General features: G+C 40.5%; 1 protein-coding gene across 2 annotated transcripts in view; it reads right to left on the bottom strand.

The window, feature by feature from the left end:
* JMY (junction mediating and regulatory protein, p53 cofactor) overlaps window positions 1-13490 on the bottom strand; it is a 66636-nt gene extending 53146 nt beyond the window's left edge. The window contains exon 1 of one of the 2 annotated variants that reach the window (XM_069880724.1): window positions 12479-13490. In XM_069880724.1, the coding sequence (XP_069736825.1) occupies window positions 12479-13249 (771 nt within the window). In that variant the 5' untranslated portion in view covers window positions 13250-13490. The remainder of the gene's footprint in view (window positions 1-12478) is intronic. The other variant, XM_069880723.1, reaches the window with a different exon arrangement.
* Window positions 13491-14137: the final 647 nt, after the last annotated feature.

The following is a 14137-nucleotide window of genomic DNA, read 5'->3' as shown; positions in this document are numbered from 1 at the left end:
TTAAAACACAAGAAATAAAAAGGAACACTTCCATTAGATCTGTCTTCTAGGCTTCTGAAGAGCTCTTCATATCAAGCAAGCCACATTACTCTTCTTTAAATCCCATTTAAAATGGTCTTACACCGGTACGCAGAGAGCCTATGTACCTCAGTTTATGCGTGCAGAGAGATGACAAGGTTTTGGAAGCATGGGGGCTACAGTGCTAGCTTCTGTGAGAAGATGTCAGAAGTTTCCTGTGTCCAACAGAGCCAATGCCAAGTGACTCCAAGAAGGACCTGCCTCTGGCCAAGGCCGCACCCATCAGCAACAGTGGTAGCGGCTCTGTGATAACATATTTAAGGGGAAAAGACTGTTGCACAACAGCAGCCAAGAGAGGAGCAAGGTATATGCAACTCTGCATATACCAAGGTCAGTGAAGAAGGAGGGGGAAGAGGTGCTCCAGGCATCAGAGCAGAGATTCCCCTGCAGCTCATTGAGGTTAACAGTGGAGGAGACATCCATCTGCAGCCCACAGAAGAACCCACACCTGAGGAGGTGGATGTGCCCAGAACAAAGCTGTGACCTCATGGAAAGATTGTGCTCAAGCAGGCTCCCAGCAGGATCCCACAGAGAGGAGCCCACACTGGAGTAGGTTTTCTGACAGGACTTGTGGCTCCACAGAGCACCCATGCTGAAGCAGTCTGTTCATGAAACACTGCATCCCATGTAAAGGGCTCATGCTGGAACAGTCTACTCTTAAAGGACTGTACCCTGTGGAAAAGATCCATGTTGGAGAAGTTCATGGAGGACTGTCTCCTGTGGGTGGGACCCCATACTGAAGCAGGGGAAGAGCACAAGGAGGAAAGAGCAGCAGAGACATGTTCTAGACTCACTGCAAGCACCATGCCCTGTTCTGCTGTGCTGCTCAGGGGGAGGAGGAAGTGAAATTGGAAGTGAGGGTGAGCCCCAGGAATAAGTAGAGGGGAGGAAAGGTGGTTTAAGATTTAGTTTTATTTCTCACTATGCTACTGTGATTTGTTTGGCAATAAAATAATTTCTCCAAGACTAGTCTGTTTTGCCTGTGACAGTAATTGCTGAGTTCTCCCCATTCTTATCTTGACCCAAGAGACTTTTGTCATATTTTCTTGCTCTGTTCAGCTGCAGAGAGCGAGTAACAGAGCAGCTTTGGCGAGCACCTGGCGGCCAAGGTCAACCCACTACAACAGAGCACAACAGAAGGCTAGGACCAGCACACTTCAGATTGCCTGGCCTCTTTTCACTCATATCAGTTATCTTCATTTATACTTAGGTTAATAGCTTCTAGGGCAGTAACAATTCCTTTTGTGAATTTCATTTACACTGCAAAATTTACTACCAAAAATGCACCTCGTTTCAATTTGCTAACTGTAACACGAGACTGTAGACACGGAAAAGAACTGAACGGGGTAAGAAAATTCAAGTAGTACACTAATGTAGCCAAGCGAGCCAAAAAATTATTTCCATGTATGCATCATTACTGAACAATGCAATTTCTCTCCTCCCACACAAAAAACTACTTCGAAATCTCAGCAGAACTTCATATGCATATATAACTCATTGAAATATCACAAGGATTAGTCTTAAAGCTGCCAACTCTGACAACAACGTACGGCACATCAGAGCTCATTTGAAAACTCAAGAAGGAAATGCCAACAAATAAAATCTATAAATCTCTACTTCCTGTAAACAAGGCAAACGTATATATAACATCATGGTAAAGTAGCTTTTACTTTAAGAAGGTACTTGTCTGACCACCTTACCTTACTGTGCAATTTGGCTGTGCCACTCCTGAGTTATACTATCATGCCAAATGAGTGTCTACAAAAAACAGGTTAGTTGTTTGAATTTAGTATATTACTTAGGATAGCACAGCCACAAACAAACTACAGAAATCATAGCAAACAAGGGCTAATTGCATAGGATTGTTCACTGTACAAAAGTGCTAGGCCTCTTTCTGCTGTTAGTAACATAAAAATAAGTATTTACATTGTAATATAATCTGATGAATAAAATACATCTGTTTACCGTATTTCAAAGTTACTATGGCACTCTGGGACTCCTTTTCTTTGGAAACAGCAAAATAACTGGAAGATGAAGTCAATAACAAATCACTGATCAGTTAGAACATGGTAACTCTGGATGGAAAGACTTATAGGCAACACCTCACCCCGAAGGCTTGGCAAAGAGCTTATTTTACATGTCCTAATGAGTTCTAAGTGATTTTTTTCCTGCAGGGGTCTGATCAAAAAAATCCCAAAGCCAGAAGACTGCAAACATACATTATGTAAGTGTTCATACTGTGCCATAAATTACACTAACTTCTAGTCTACAGACTTTCCTCTTCAGTGCTTCTGAACTATGCTATTATTCCGGAAAATATATTCAAGAGCCTCAAAATCAACAACTGTCTAAAGAAACTAACATTTGCACACAATGAATACATTTACTTAGCAAGTATTATAATGCTACTCTTAAGACCCTTCTCTGATATAAGGTTTGCAGTGTCAGGATACAGGCCTAGCACCTACTCTACTAAAAAGAAAATGTTCTTTCATGAAAATAAAGGCAAAAATTTGATGGACAGAAAAAGTAAGAGGCATAATTTCACTCTGAAGTCAGTTCACGGAATTCATAGCAGCACTGAATTAGCACTCTTATCAGTTTTACAATGCATTTGGCATGGCAGCAGCAGATATTCTCAAATGCCTGAAAAATCTAGTGTCAGACATTTAAAATCTAATTCAAAGCAAGTAAAGTATTGTGACCATATTAGATTCAAAGCACCAGTACTGGTGAATTTACTTTTTAAGGCTGAGCTGAGCTAATGGCTTGCTCCTACTGAGAGGAGATCTCCCTTCCCATCTCCTCTTCCTTCTCTTCTCCCAGCTTCCTCCTTATTCCTTGCTCCTTCTCCTCTCAGATGCCCTCTTCCATTGCAGCAGCTTTGATATTTCTTAGACCCTTCAACGAACTGACTAAGCATCTGGCAGAAAGCTATTTCTGAGGTTTCTCTTGAATTAATTTACTGAGCTGAATCAACACATGACAAGGAGAAAGAAGCACAATAGTAAGGAACACAGAGCTGAAGTGGAGAGGACAGAAACTACTAGGATGTTCACCTTTCAGCACTACAAAGCTGATGATCCAGTTCTTCAGCTCCCTTCGACAAGGCAGCTGATGAACCCAGCTTTAAACCCTGGATGGCAGCTGACAATTAACAAATAGCCACTTATGCCATTTCTCAATAGTTCAACATTGTTTCAACCTGTACACCACCTTATACACTGGTGAAATCATGGAAAGGCAGCTCTAAGAAAGAAACGGCATTGTGCATGACTTAATGCATTTTTTCCAAGTTTCTAAGACAAAATAATGAGGTTTTTTATTTTAAAGTTCAATACAATATCCAGAAAATCCCAACAGAAAGAACACATTTATAGCCCACCAGTACTAACAAGGGGCTACATAAGATATCAGAAGACTTCTGAAATCCTGTATCATGCACACTGCTTTTCCTTTAACGGAAAATATGTAAACAATAACCTATTACATCACTTTCAAAACAGCATGTTTCAGACAAAAGCTATATATATTATTATCAGGTGAACACAGACTTGCATTCTGTGGTGTTACACATTTGGGTTGGTTTTATTCATGTTTTTATGGAGAAATGAAGGTGAAAGGGCATGCAGTTTAAACTTCACAGTGAAATAAAATTCATGTGTGATAAAGCAGCACAATAAAACACAGCTGAAACAATACATACATTCCCTCTACCTGTTAATTTAAATTTTCCATAGCAGCCCAAATACTACAACTAATTTAGGATTTTTTAAACCCCTCCTACATATGTATTTTTTTGCTGAATTATACTACTCAGAAGCGAAAAAACAGTACAATTTAATTATGACATGTGATGATTATCAACAAATACCATGTTACTGAAGGCTGAATAATTTGGGCTCTGAAGCCACAGTGCTATTAGAGAAAAATTATAAACTTTCAGGAACTTTTAAAACTGATCTACAAATTTTTCCATCAGAAGTGTCACAACTGAATTAATACATTTTTTTTTTTTAAATTTCCTTAATACAGATATAAATCATAGCGTTACTTAAAGCCTAAGGGTTATTTTTGGTGGCTTGGATTGTTTTTTTTTAATAATAAAATGCCCTAGTTGAAGTTACTTGTATTTTAAGCATAAGATTAAACTAGAAAATCCAGACAGGTTCTTTGTAACACAACCATCTATGATCCTAAGTTATTGAAAAATCTTTTATAATAGTCTCTCCCTAAAGTAGCTCAAAATAAGTCAAGTTATGTGAAAAGTCATACTACTACTAATTTTAGATGACCCATAAATTGTCTGCAAGTCATCACAAACAAATGCTAATTGATTATTTAAACAGCATTTTTCAAAGCAAAAAAACCAATCCAGTTCCCTCACAGCAATACCTTAGCATTTTTTTCCAAAAGATAGTCACAAACTTTTGTTTACAAATTTGTCTTGCATTTTGGAAATTACTACAACAGTCACATAAAACAAAAACTTCCATTACCACTTAAAAAAGTAAAGGTATTCAATTTACTTTCAGGAAAAACAAAAAAGGTTGCTGAATGACTACAAGTGTTTTATAACACCTTTCCAGGAGCAATTCAAACAGTCCACTAAGCATTCAAGATTTTCTGAATCAGCAATATTTGTCTGCCCCATATGTAACAAAGGAAAAATAAGACCCTACATCTGATAAATTTAATAGCGTAAATTACCACAAACAGAAAAGGCTAGAAAGGAAGCCCAGGAACAGGGTCTTACCACTAAAACATCTGTAACTGAAAACAACTGCCAAAATGTTTACAACTGCTCAGCAGAACCACAGGCAGATACACCAATAGCATGATATTTACATCTACTCTGGAAGGCTCCAGATGATGATTTTCAAAATTAGCTTGCCAGGGAAACTCTCTGCACAGTGAAATACCTTCCTGCCTAGGACAATAACAGTTAAACCAAAAGTAAAATTCAAAGTGCATAAACGAGCCTCTAGTAGGGTTACTAATAACAGTAGACAATTGACAAGCAAGAGCTAGTAAACAAGGAGACATTCGTGGAGACTTTTCAATTTAACATCTGCCACTGTGTGTAAAAATTCTTCATGACGTTTTCATGCAAACCAATTATGGTTCGGTTTATATTTCAGGCCTAAATTCCTGAGAAAATGGAAACTGGGCAAGTTTCAACCACAAACTAATTAAAACCACGCTTCTCTTATTAATTTATACAGCTTACGACTGGAAGATAATATGAGATCATCCCATATCCTGCCCAACAAATTTGGACAATTTTCCTTGGTTTTATAATCCTGTTCCAAGGTATGCAAAGACTTCAACTATTCTTAAAGATTAAGCTGTATTCTAGCAAATAGCAGCACTAGATTTATGATGAGATCATACTACTACTTTCTGTAAGGGTACAATCCTTTTTTCACCATTCTTAAAACATTATTGCACGTCTACTATTAAACAGCATTGCACTTAAAGAACGGATTTTCAGTGAACTATCCAAGATCTTTGTTCTGAACGGTTACACAGTGATGTTAATACTATGCAAGATGCGTCATACAAATAAACTGCTCTAATGTACATTAACTTTGACTCCCTTCTTCCAAAGATCTCAGTCTTCTAATCTTGGTCAGTATACACCACACGGTTAAGTCCTCATTTGCTGTTAGCCTCACAGGCTCCTTCCCTACAGCACTATCATGCTGAATACCAGTAGCAGGACAAAACTTTCAGATGGTGAATTTTTAACAGAGGAAAATGTTTATAACAGCAGAATATCTTATTTATAAGCTTTTACTACATCATAAATTAATAGTAACTTGTGGCATATTTTTAAAAAAGTTAGTTTATTTTAACTAGGGATTTTTTCTGGGAAAGAACTAGGGATGTTTTCTGGGAAAGAAACGATCTAGCTGTGGTATTACTGGCAACTCCCCCAGTGGCCCAAAACGGCAAAACACATTTTAAGTGCAGGTTTCTCTACAGAGTTCAATTCATATTAATTTGCTTCTCTTGCTTTTGTATAGTACTAAAAAAAAATACATAATAGAATCGTAGTATCACTGAATGTTAACAGTTGATTCTTCTCCAGAGAAAATAAAGGCTCAATCCTCTTCCTCCTACTTAAAAGGCATTCTCAACAGTTAAAGCAATAGGCTTAACATTCTATAATGCCACCATATTCCACTGCCAACTTAAGTAGCAGATAACAGCCTCAGCAACAGTTCAGATATATATACATAATATCACTGATTTAGTCACTATGTTTAAGAGTATCATCATTCTCCCTCCCTGTCCTCCTATCTTCCTTCCTACCATAGTCCTTATGGGTAGGTTTTCATCTCCAAAAGAGTTCTATAGATGTATCTTTAGTTGGACTGAGTCTCCACTTAGACTGAAGTTCGTGCCAGTAACAGCAATTTCCTGGTGGACTGCAATGGTATATTTCTACTAATACCAAAAAAGGGATCCTTAAAAGGAGCTCCCCAAGGAGAAAAAATGGTAGACGCAGCCATTTTTGCAGAACTCTGTTTTCGCTGCCTTCTTCAGCTCTGTGGTAGCAATATTTACATATACATAAGAACATAAGCCTCGCTGATTATCTGTAAGCATAGTACTGTCAAGAGACATAAAAGATTCAACTATTAGAAAGAATTTGCTTGCAAATTTCAGATCTGCATGTGTAATGCTATCTCAGCCAGAAACAGGGGGAGGGGAGGAAGGAGAGGGGGTAAGGACAGGGCAGAGGGGATGGCAAATTACTGGATTAAGAAAGTAGTTTTAAAAGTTATCAACTTTAAGTTAGGACAGTGAATTGAAGGGAAAGAAAATAATGCTGAAAAAAATGAGAAAAAATATGCAAGAAGACAAAAGTCGGCACATAGGAAAGAAACCACCACCACTGTAGAAAGCGGGGAAAAAAGAAAAAAATCCCAAATTTTAAATCCAAAATAAGTATCCTACTTAGGCTAGAAAAGAGACAACACCAAGATGCACAAAAAAACCACATCTAATTAACTTACGATCACAATTCGGTAAATCTCTGAAAAAAGTTACTGCTACCTATAAAGCAGAAGTAAAAGTGAGGGACAGTAGAAAAAAATTAACATTTATTCAATAGGATATCAAATGGAAGAAGGATAAAAGATAAGATTTTTCAATTAAAAGGTAAATTGTTATTTTACTTAGAAGGTTTTAATACACAGAATAAAGAGCAAATACTATGGTAATATGATCTAACATCCTTTAAATATGGGACTCCTAGAAGCCACGTTGAGGTATATATTTTAAAACTGTATGCAACCACATCTTAGGCTTTCAGCAGCTCTGAGTCTACCATATGATTAAGCCGTTGTGCATGTAATTATCCTTGCTACAAAGGGTCCAAGAATCTGCACATAACATGGAATTACAAATACAGAATGTGCTTCAGAAACTCACTGAAACACTGAAAATACCCATGTGACTTAGATTTTTATTATTTGCAGGGTAGCGGAAGGGGAGAACCCCTTCAAATTTAATTCTGCTTATCTGAAAATGTATTGCAGCGTCCTTGGTATTGTGTTTGATGCTTGCAGTCAGGTGTGGCTTTCCAATGCCTAAAATAAGCCTTTAAAATATCAATTAGATTTGGACTGTTTGGTAACAACCAGAAATAACTGCTAATGACTGCAGCTGCAAATCATAAAAATAAAAAGCTGATGGCTGACAAGGAAGAAAATATCTTTGGTTGGACTTCAACACAAATTACTACCCAGAGCACTGTAAGCATGAACCTCCTAAGAATTTAGAATCTACCTTCCTGTTGTAGAGAGCATGCTCTAGCACTGCTGACATGTTATATTTTGGTTGTAGTAGCCTGTAGTACTGACACAGTAGTTAAATAGCTTATTACAAAGTATGCAGATGTAAACAGAAAGAGTTTTACTGGAAACAAGTGTTAGCCCTACAAATAATGAGCATGGAAAAAGAAGCTTTCAAACAAAAACAGGCTGGATTTCCAGAATGGTCAGCATTTGTCTGAAATCTCTGCTCTGTTCGTGTCAAGAGGAAGAAAAAAAACCCAAAAACTCCAGAGTATCCTATTTGAATCCTCTCTGCTCCCAAAGTTAAATCTAAACCAGTACTCTTTTCTATACGACATTTTAGATATCTTCTAAATCTAGCTACTGCAGTTCACACACGTGATCCAGTTGTCTTTGCTTCTTGTACTAAAAGATTAGTTTTAATGGAAACACTAGTGCTAGCATTTACTTTTTGTGTTACTGAAACTCAGAATACTTTTTTTTTTGTGTTTAATATTATGTACTTTTGCATTATTTACAAGTTTGACATTTAAACCTCTCTTCAAATCACAGTATGCCTAACAGTAGGTCATTGCATAGAAAATAGAAACAGGTCACCTTACTTCCGGAAAACTTGCATGTTTCATATAGTGCCCCACTACTGACACACATATATTTACTTTAGAACTGAATGCACGTTGTCAAAAAGCAAGGAAATAAAGTTCTTTTAGTTACTGAGATGATCCTGAATAAATTTTTTTCCAAAATATTAGAACAGGTTCAACTAAGCAAAAGAATAATAATGGATCTTATTTAGCTTTTTTGATAAAACCAGAAATATGTAATGGCACCATTGGAAAGCAACAAATGTGAAACTCCATCATTTATAACTGGATTGATTACTTACCAATCTGTGTGATTCTGACATCAAAAAACCAAAACGTACTACCCTACTAAAGCTGTGCAAATTATTATAAAAACTTGTATACATACCGATTTAAGAAGAGAATGACAATACAAATGTCTGTCAAAACCCCTACATTTTCTTCTCATACAACTTACTGCTATGACAAAACAGATAAAATGATTCTTATGTTAATTTTTCTTAACCTTTCTAGTCCTTTGAGTCAACATAAAACTAAGCCAACCAACATAAAATATCAATTCCTAGTACGTTCTCCTGCTTAGTAAAATATTCCATTATGCAGGAGAAGGAGATTAAAAATATCAGTAGATGAAAGCTCCCAAGGCAGTCTTAGGTTAGCAACAGAAAATATGATGCTCTCAGAATTTCTTCAGAATTTCATTATTACTATAAAGAGTTTCAGACCTTTTCTACTAAAGCAATTCAAAAGAACACACACAGAACAGAGATGCAAAATGGCTTTTAACAGTCTGCTTGCAGATACTAGAATTCATAGATTTCACAGAGCAACAAAAAAACCAAAAGTACGCCTCTTGAATAGTTTTATATCTGGCATTCAAGATCCTACAGGCCATCTTCTGCCAAATTTCAGACTGCTATTGCAGGTAAGAGCAATAAGGAACAAAGAGATTCACAAGTACCATTAATTCAGAGATGCTGAGGTAGGCATGTAACAAAGAGACTTCCCAAACTTACAACACACTATTTGCAAGAGCAAGTAAAATAAGCATACAACAGAATATGTTGGTTAGTGTGACTAAGCCAACACAACCTTCTAATAGTATCTTATGGTAACATCACTTTTTATTCAGCAAAACTGTAACTGCTTTCAACCTTTTGACAACACAGCATTGCCAAAGAGGTATGATGCTGTCTTTGATATTACTCCTCTCTTGTTACACGGGGAAGAACACAGACAGGAAACTGGAAGAGAGGAGAACTTCTGCCCTCTGCAAAGTTTAAGATTTTAGAATTACTGGCCAAGAAGCTGGAATCCCAAATAAGGATTCAGTGTCATCCTCTGCTGAGATAATAACATCTTTTCATAGTCATTAACTGATTCTGTATCATGTCTCCATTTGGGAGCTCAGAACTCTAGCTGAGCATCTAAGAAATTTTTTAAACAAACTTCATGAACATGGGCTCCAAACAAGTGTTTGTTTTCAAAAATGAGGCATAAAAGTATTCCTTTAGATATAAACTCTTAAGCTACTTCAGAATTAATAGTTTTATTTGAAAAAATAAAAGATGTGGTATTTCAAAACTGCAAGTCATGCAGAAGAAATTAATTCCAGGTCATACAGTTCCTCCACAACTACTTTCCTTCTTCATCTTGGATCTGTTTCTACTTGCAACATTCTCTTGGATTATGAAAGCTTAATAATTGAGACCAAGATAAAAATGTCTATTACAAAAAGAAACAATTATTAACTACTGTGAAAATAAATTGACTTGTGTGCAGTTTACAGAAATCAACAGATGGCCAAGTAGAGGATGCTGAAACAATGAACATGAGAGATTTCATTGCTCATTTTAACTCTCCACACCGAAGAACATAAGCTAGAGAAACTGCAAGTGTTTCTTAGGTAACATCTAACTGCACAAAGGAATTCATAAGATATATGTGACATGACTGTAAACCACAGAGACATATTTTGAAATGTTAAGCTGAAGTCTTGGAGGTCTATACCTGTTTATTACAGAATTTTACACTAATGAAGATCCTCCACATTCATTAGACTCCTCGATAACCATTTTGGTTGCCAATGGTGCTCAATCCTTTTCTTTCTTCCTCAAAAGCTCTCCCCAAGATGCAAAATCATTTAAAATTGCAGGAATCTAACACTGCATTCCTCCAGTCAGCTAACAGTCAGACTTCAAGCACAGATGGAAAAGTATATCAAAGCAAAAGATGAAACATTGACTTGGTTGGCTCTCTCAAAACTATGAAAACCCTTTACTTCATAAATACCGAGCAGTACCCATCATCCATTGCTTCATTTGCTGAGAACTGCAATGACAAACAATACAAGTATTTGCTTAAAAGACAGACATTTCCTCTGGACCAACTAAACCCCAACTGGTAATGAAGGGAGAGAGAGCTAAAAAAGAAAGAGACATTCTATTGGTTTCTTTTATTAAACATGAACTACTTTTAATTAAAGAAGTATCAATTTACATACTGACAATGACAGAAGTAGAGCTGTTCTGACTTTAGATGCAGTACTGGATTGGTTACCGTGAGCTAGGAAGGTTGTACTGTAGTCAAATACACAAACAGGTTCTACTGTTTCATCTGCATCAAGTTTTGAATGTTAAATGATAATAAAAGTGCTGTTTAGAGTTCTTTACGGATAAAGCTAGCACTGACAGCCAGTTCATTTTTTTTTTGACAGTACTGGTGCTAACAGAAGCTAAGATTCTCCAACAAACAGTTCTTGCACAAAAATTCCAAATTAGTGTTTTCTCAGAAACATCACTCACTTCTAATCAGGTATCCTGTTCCCATACTCCACACGTTTAACAAGAACTTCTCTTACCATGCTTGGCTCCTTAAGAAAACTCTTGATCTAAGGGCTAAGTTAATCTAAGCACACACTCCTAAGCATTCACGGAGTCAAACAGCAAAACAGAGGCAATATGCTTTAATATATTCTGAACTGAAACTGCTGCAGAAGACCGTGAAACTAAGCATAAGTTGTACACCAAAATTAATTAATTAATCTAGGCCTTTAAACAGTCATTAAAAAAAAGAAAAATCACAACAATATATGCTAATGCTACAATTTGGAAATAGACTCGCATGTGACAATGCTACTCTTGGATGCCCTCATCGTGATTTCATCGTTGACAAATTAATTTTCTCAAACTTAGTAATTCCAGTCACTAAGGAAGAGCTTGGCTTAAATCCTACAGACTCAAAACTATGCCATCATAATTGACAGCAAGCAGACACACTCCAGCAAGGAAAAATATTCACCGCGACACATTTTTGAACACAAGACATTGGCAGGGTATATGTAGACAGCTGACGTAGCCAAACTTGACCTATATCTACACAATACAACTTAGATGGTGTCTTCAAAAATAAAAATTTCAATAACAACCTAACACATACACATAGGTGCACCTAGACAGAACACAGTACATACTGGACCAAGGTCACTGAAAGATTAAAAGAATTATAAAATTCTCCTTTGGAAAAATCTGGATCCTCATATACCTCCATCCACAAAGATGTGAAAAAATTATCACACACTGATGCTATAAGTTAGTAGAAGCTTAGTTACTTTCACCTAAATAGTATGACATAAGAAAGAGAGATGCAAAGCAATTCAAAAACAAAAATGCGGGAGTAAGACCTAGCCAAACCCATCACATTCTTGGTCACAAACATCCACACTCGACTGCACAGGAAAAAAGTACTGAGCCACACTCAGATGCCTAAGGACATACGCAACTTCTTAAATCCTAGCCCTAGAGACCTTGGAAAGGTTAAGCTCCGTTCTCTTACTTAGATCTTCCAAAGCTTTTTTTTTTTTTTTAACCAGACGATTTTCCTATACTTATTTTTTTGGTCCCACAGTTCGATTGATTCTGCAAAGTCAGAGGGGGGCAGCTGGAGATAACTACAGATGCCACAGAGTAAGGAAAAGGTAACACCGAGGTGGAGACGCGGTAGCCTCACCTCCTGGATTCTCCGGCGGGCCCGCTGCAGCACCTCCTCGTACCCTTTCTGTCGCAGCTCGCTCAGGCTCTCGTAATACTCTTCGGGGTCGTCAGTCTCAGCGAAGAGTATCTGCGACAGTATCTTCCAGCCGCAGGTATCCAAGCTATGGACCAAGTAAGCTTGCAGCCTGCAGCAGAGCGCGTCCATCTCCTGCTCGGAGAGCTCCGGGGCTCCGAACAGCACGGTCCACATGCCCGAGGGCTCCTCGGGGAAGGCGGGCAGGTAGGGCTCCAGCTCGGAGTTCACCGAGCACAGCTGCTGGTGCACAGCCCGCAAGTCCTGGAAGGAGTACAGGCCGGCCCAGCTGCACTCCTCCCCCGCCGGCTCCGCGTCGGGAGCGGCCGGCTCGGAGGGCGGCGGCGCGGGGGCCCCCTCCTCCTTGCCCAGCTCCAGCACTTCGATTTCCTCGGCGCCGCCCGCCGCCGCCGGGCCCCTTCGCCGGGCCGGGCTCCCGATGCCGCGCGGCGCCGCCTCAGCGCGGGGCCGGCCCCGGGGCGGCCCGGGCTCCGCGCTCCGGCCCGCGGCGCCGCTGGGCCTGGAGGGGGGCTCGCGGGAGCCGCCGCGCTGCCGCTGCGCCGTGCGGTTGTGGCAGGTGATGGCGAACTTGCCCTCGATCTCGTTCCAGGCCACGATGAAGACGAACTTGTGCTTCTCCCGCTCCTGGAAGGCGTGAGGCCTCACGGCCACCCAGTCGGCCTCCAGAGTTTCCTCCAGGGCGAAGGCGGACATGGCGCTGCGCGGCTTCCCACGCAGGCACGCTCCCCGCGCCCGGCCGCCGCCTCACCGCCCGCCACCGGCCATCTTGGCGCCGGGGGACCGGGGAAGGAGCGGGGAAAGAACGAAGACGAACCGCGTCCCTCTTCGGATCGCGGCCTCGGCGGACAATGCCCCCCGCGCGCAGGTAGCGCGCGCGCGCGTCACGTGGGGCGGCGTCTGTTTACAAGCGGCGGCAGCGGCGGCGCTGCGGCAACACCTCGCCGCAGCCCCGCCCATCCCGCTCCGCCCCGGCCTCCCCATTGGCTGGCGCCGCGCCTCGCACCAACCCCGCTTTTCCCATTGGCTGCCTCCGTGCCCCGCCCCCTCTCCGCCCTTACCATTGGCTGGCGCCGCGCCCAGATCCTTCCGCGCCCTTCCCATTGGCTGCGGCCGTGCCCCCGCCCCTTCCCCGCCGTCCGCGCTCTCGGCCCTACGCAGGGTGTGGACGCTGGGGCTCGCTGTGACCTCCTGGAGGGGTGGGACCGGCAGGAGGTTTTTAAGCGTGGAGATCACTCGAGGGTCCTTCCGCGGGGAAAGGGCGTCTGTTTTTCCTATGAAGTCCACTGGACTGGAGGCTGGCTGATGTTGTGCCCATCTACAAGAAGGGTCGCAGGGAGGACCCAGGAAACTACAGGCCTGTCAGTGTGACCTCAGTGCCAGGGAAAGTCATGGAGCAGGTGATCTTGAGTGCTGTCATGAAGCACATGCAAGAGATCCGGGTGATCAGGCCCAGTCAACATGGGTTCACAAAAGGCAGGTCTTGCCAAACTAACCTGATCGCCTTCTATGACAAAGTGACTCAGCTGCTGGATGAGGGAAAGGCTGTGGATGTATCTTCCTGGACTTCAGTAAAGCCTTTGA

The sequence above is a fragment of the Phaenicophaeus curvirostris genome, chromosome Z (genome assembly GCF_032191515.1).
Source record: "Phaenicophaeus curvirostris isolate KB17595 chromosome Z, BPBGC_Pcur_1.0, whole genome shotgun sequence".
NCBI lineage: Eukaryota > Metazoa > Chordata > Aves > Cuculiformes > Cuculidae > Phaenicophaeus > Phaenicophaeus curvirostris.
Note: the sequence above shows the minus strand (reverse complement) of the source record. Positions and strands in the feature narration are given on the sequence as shown.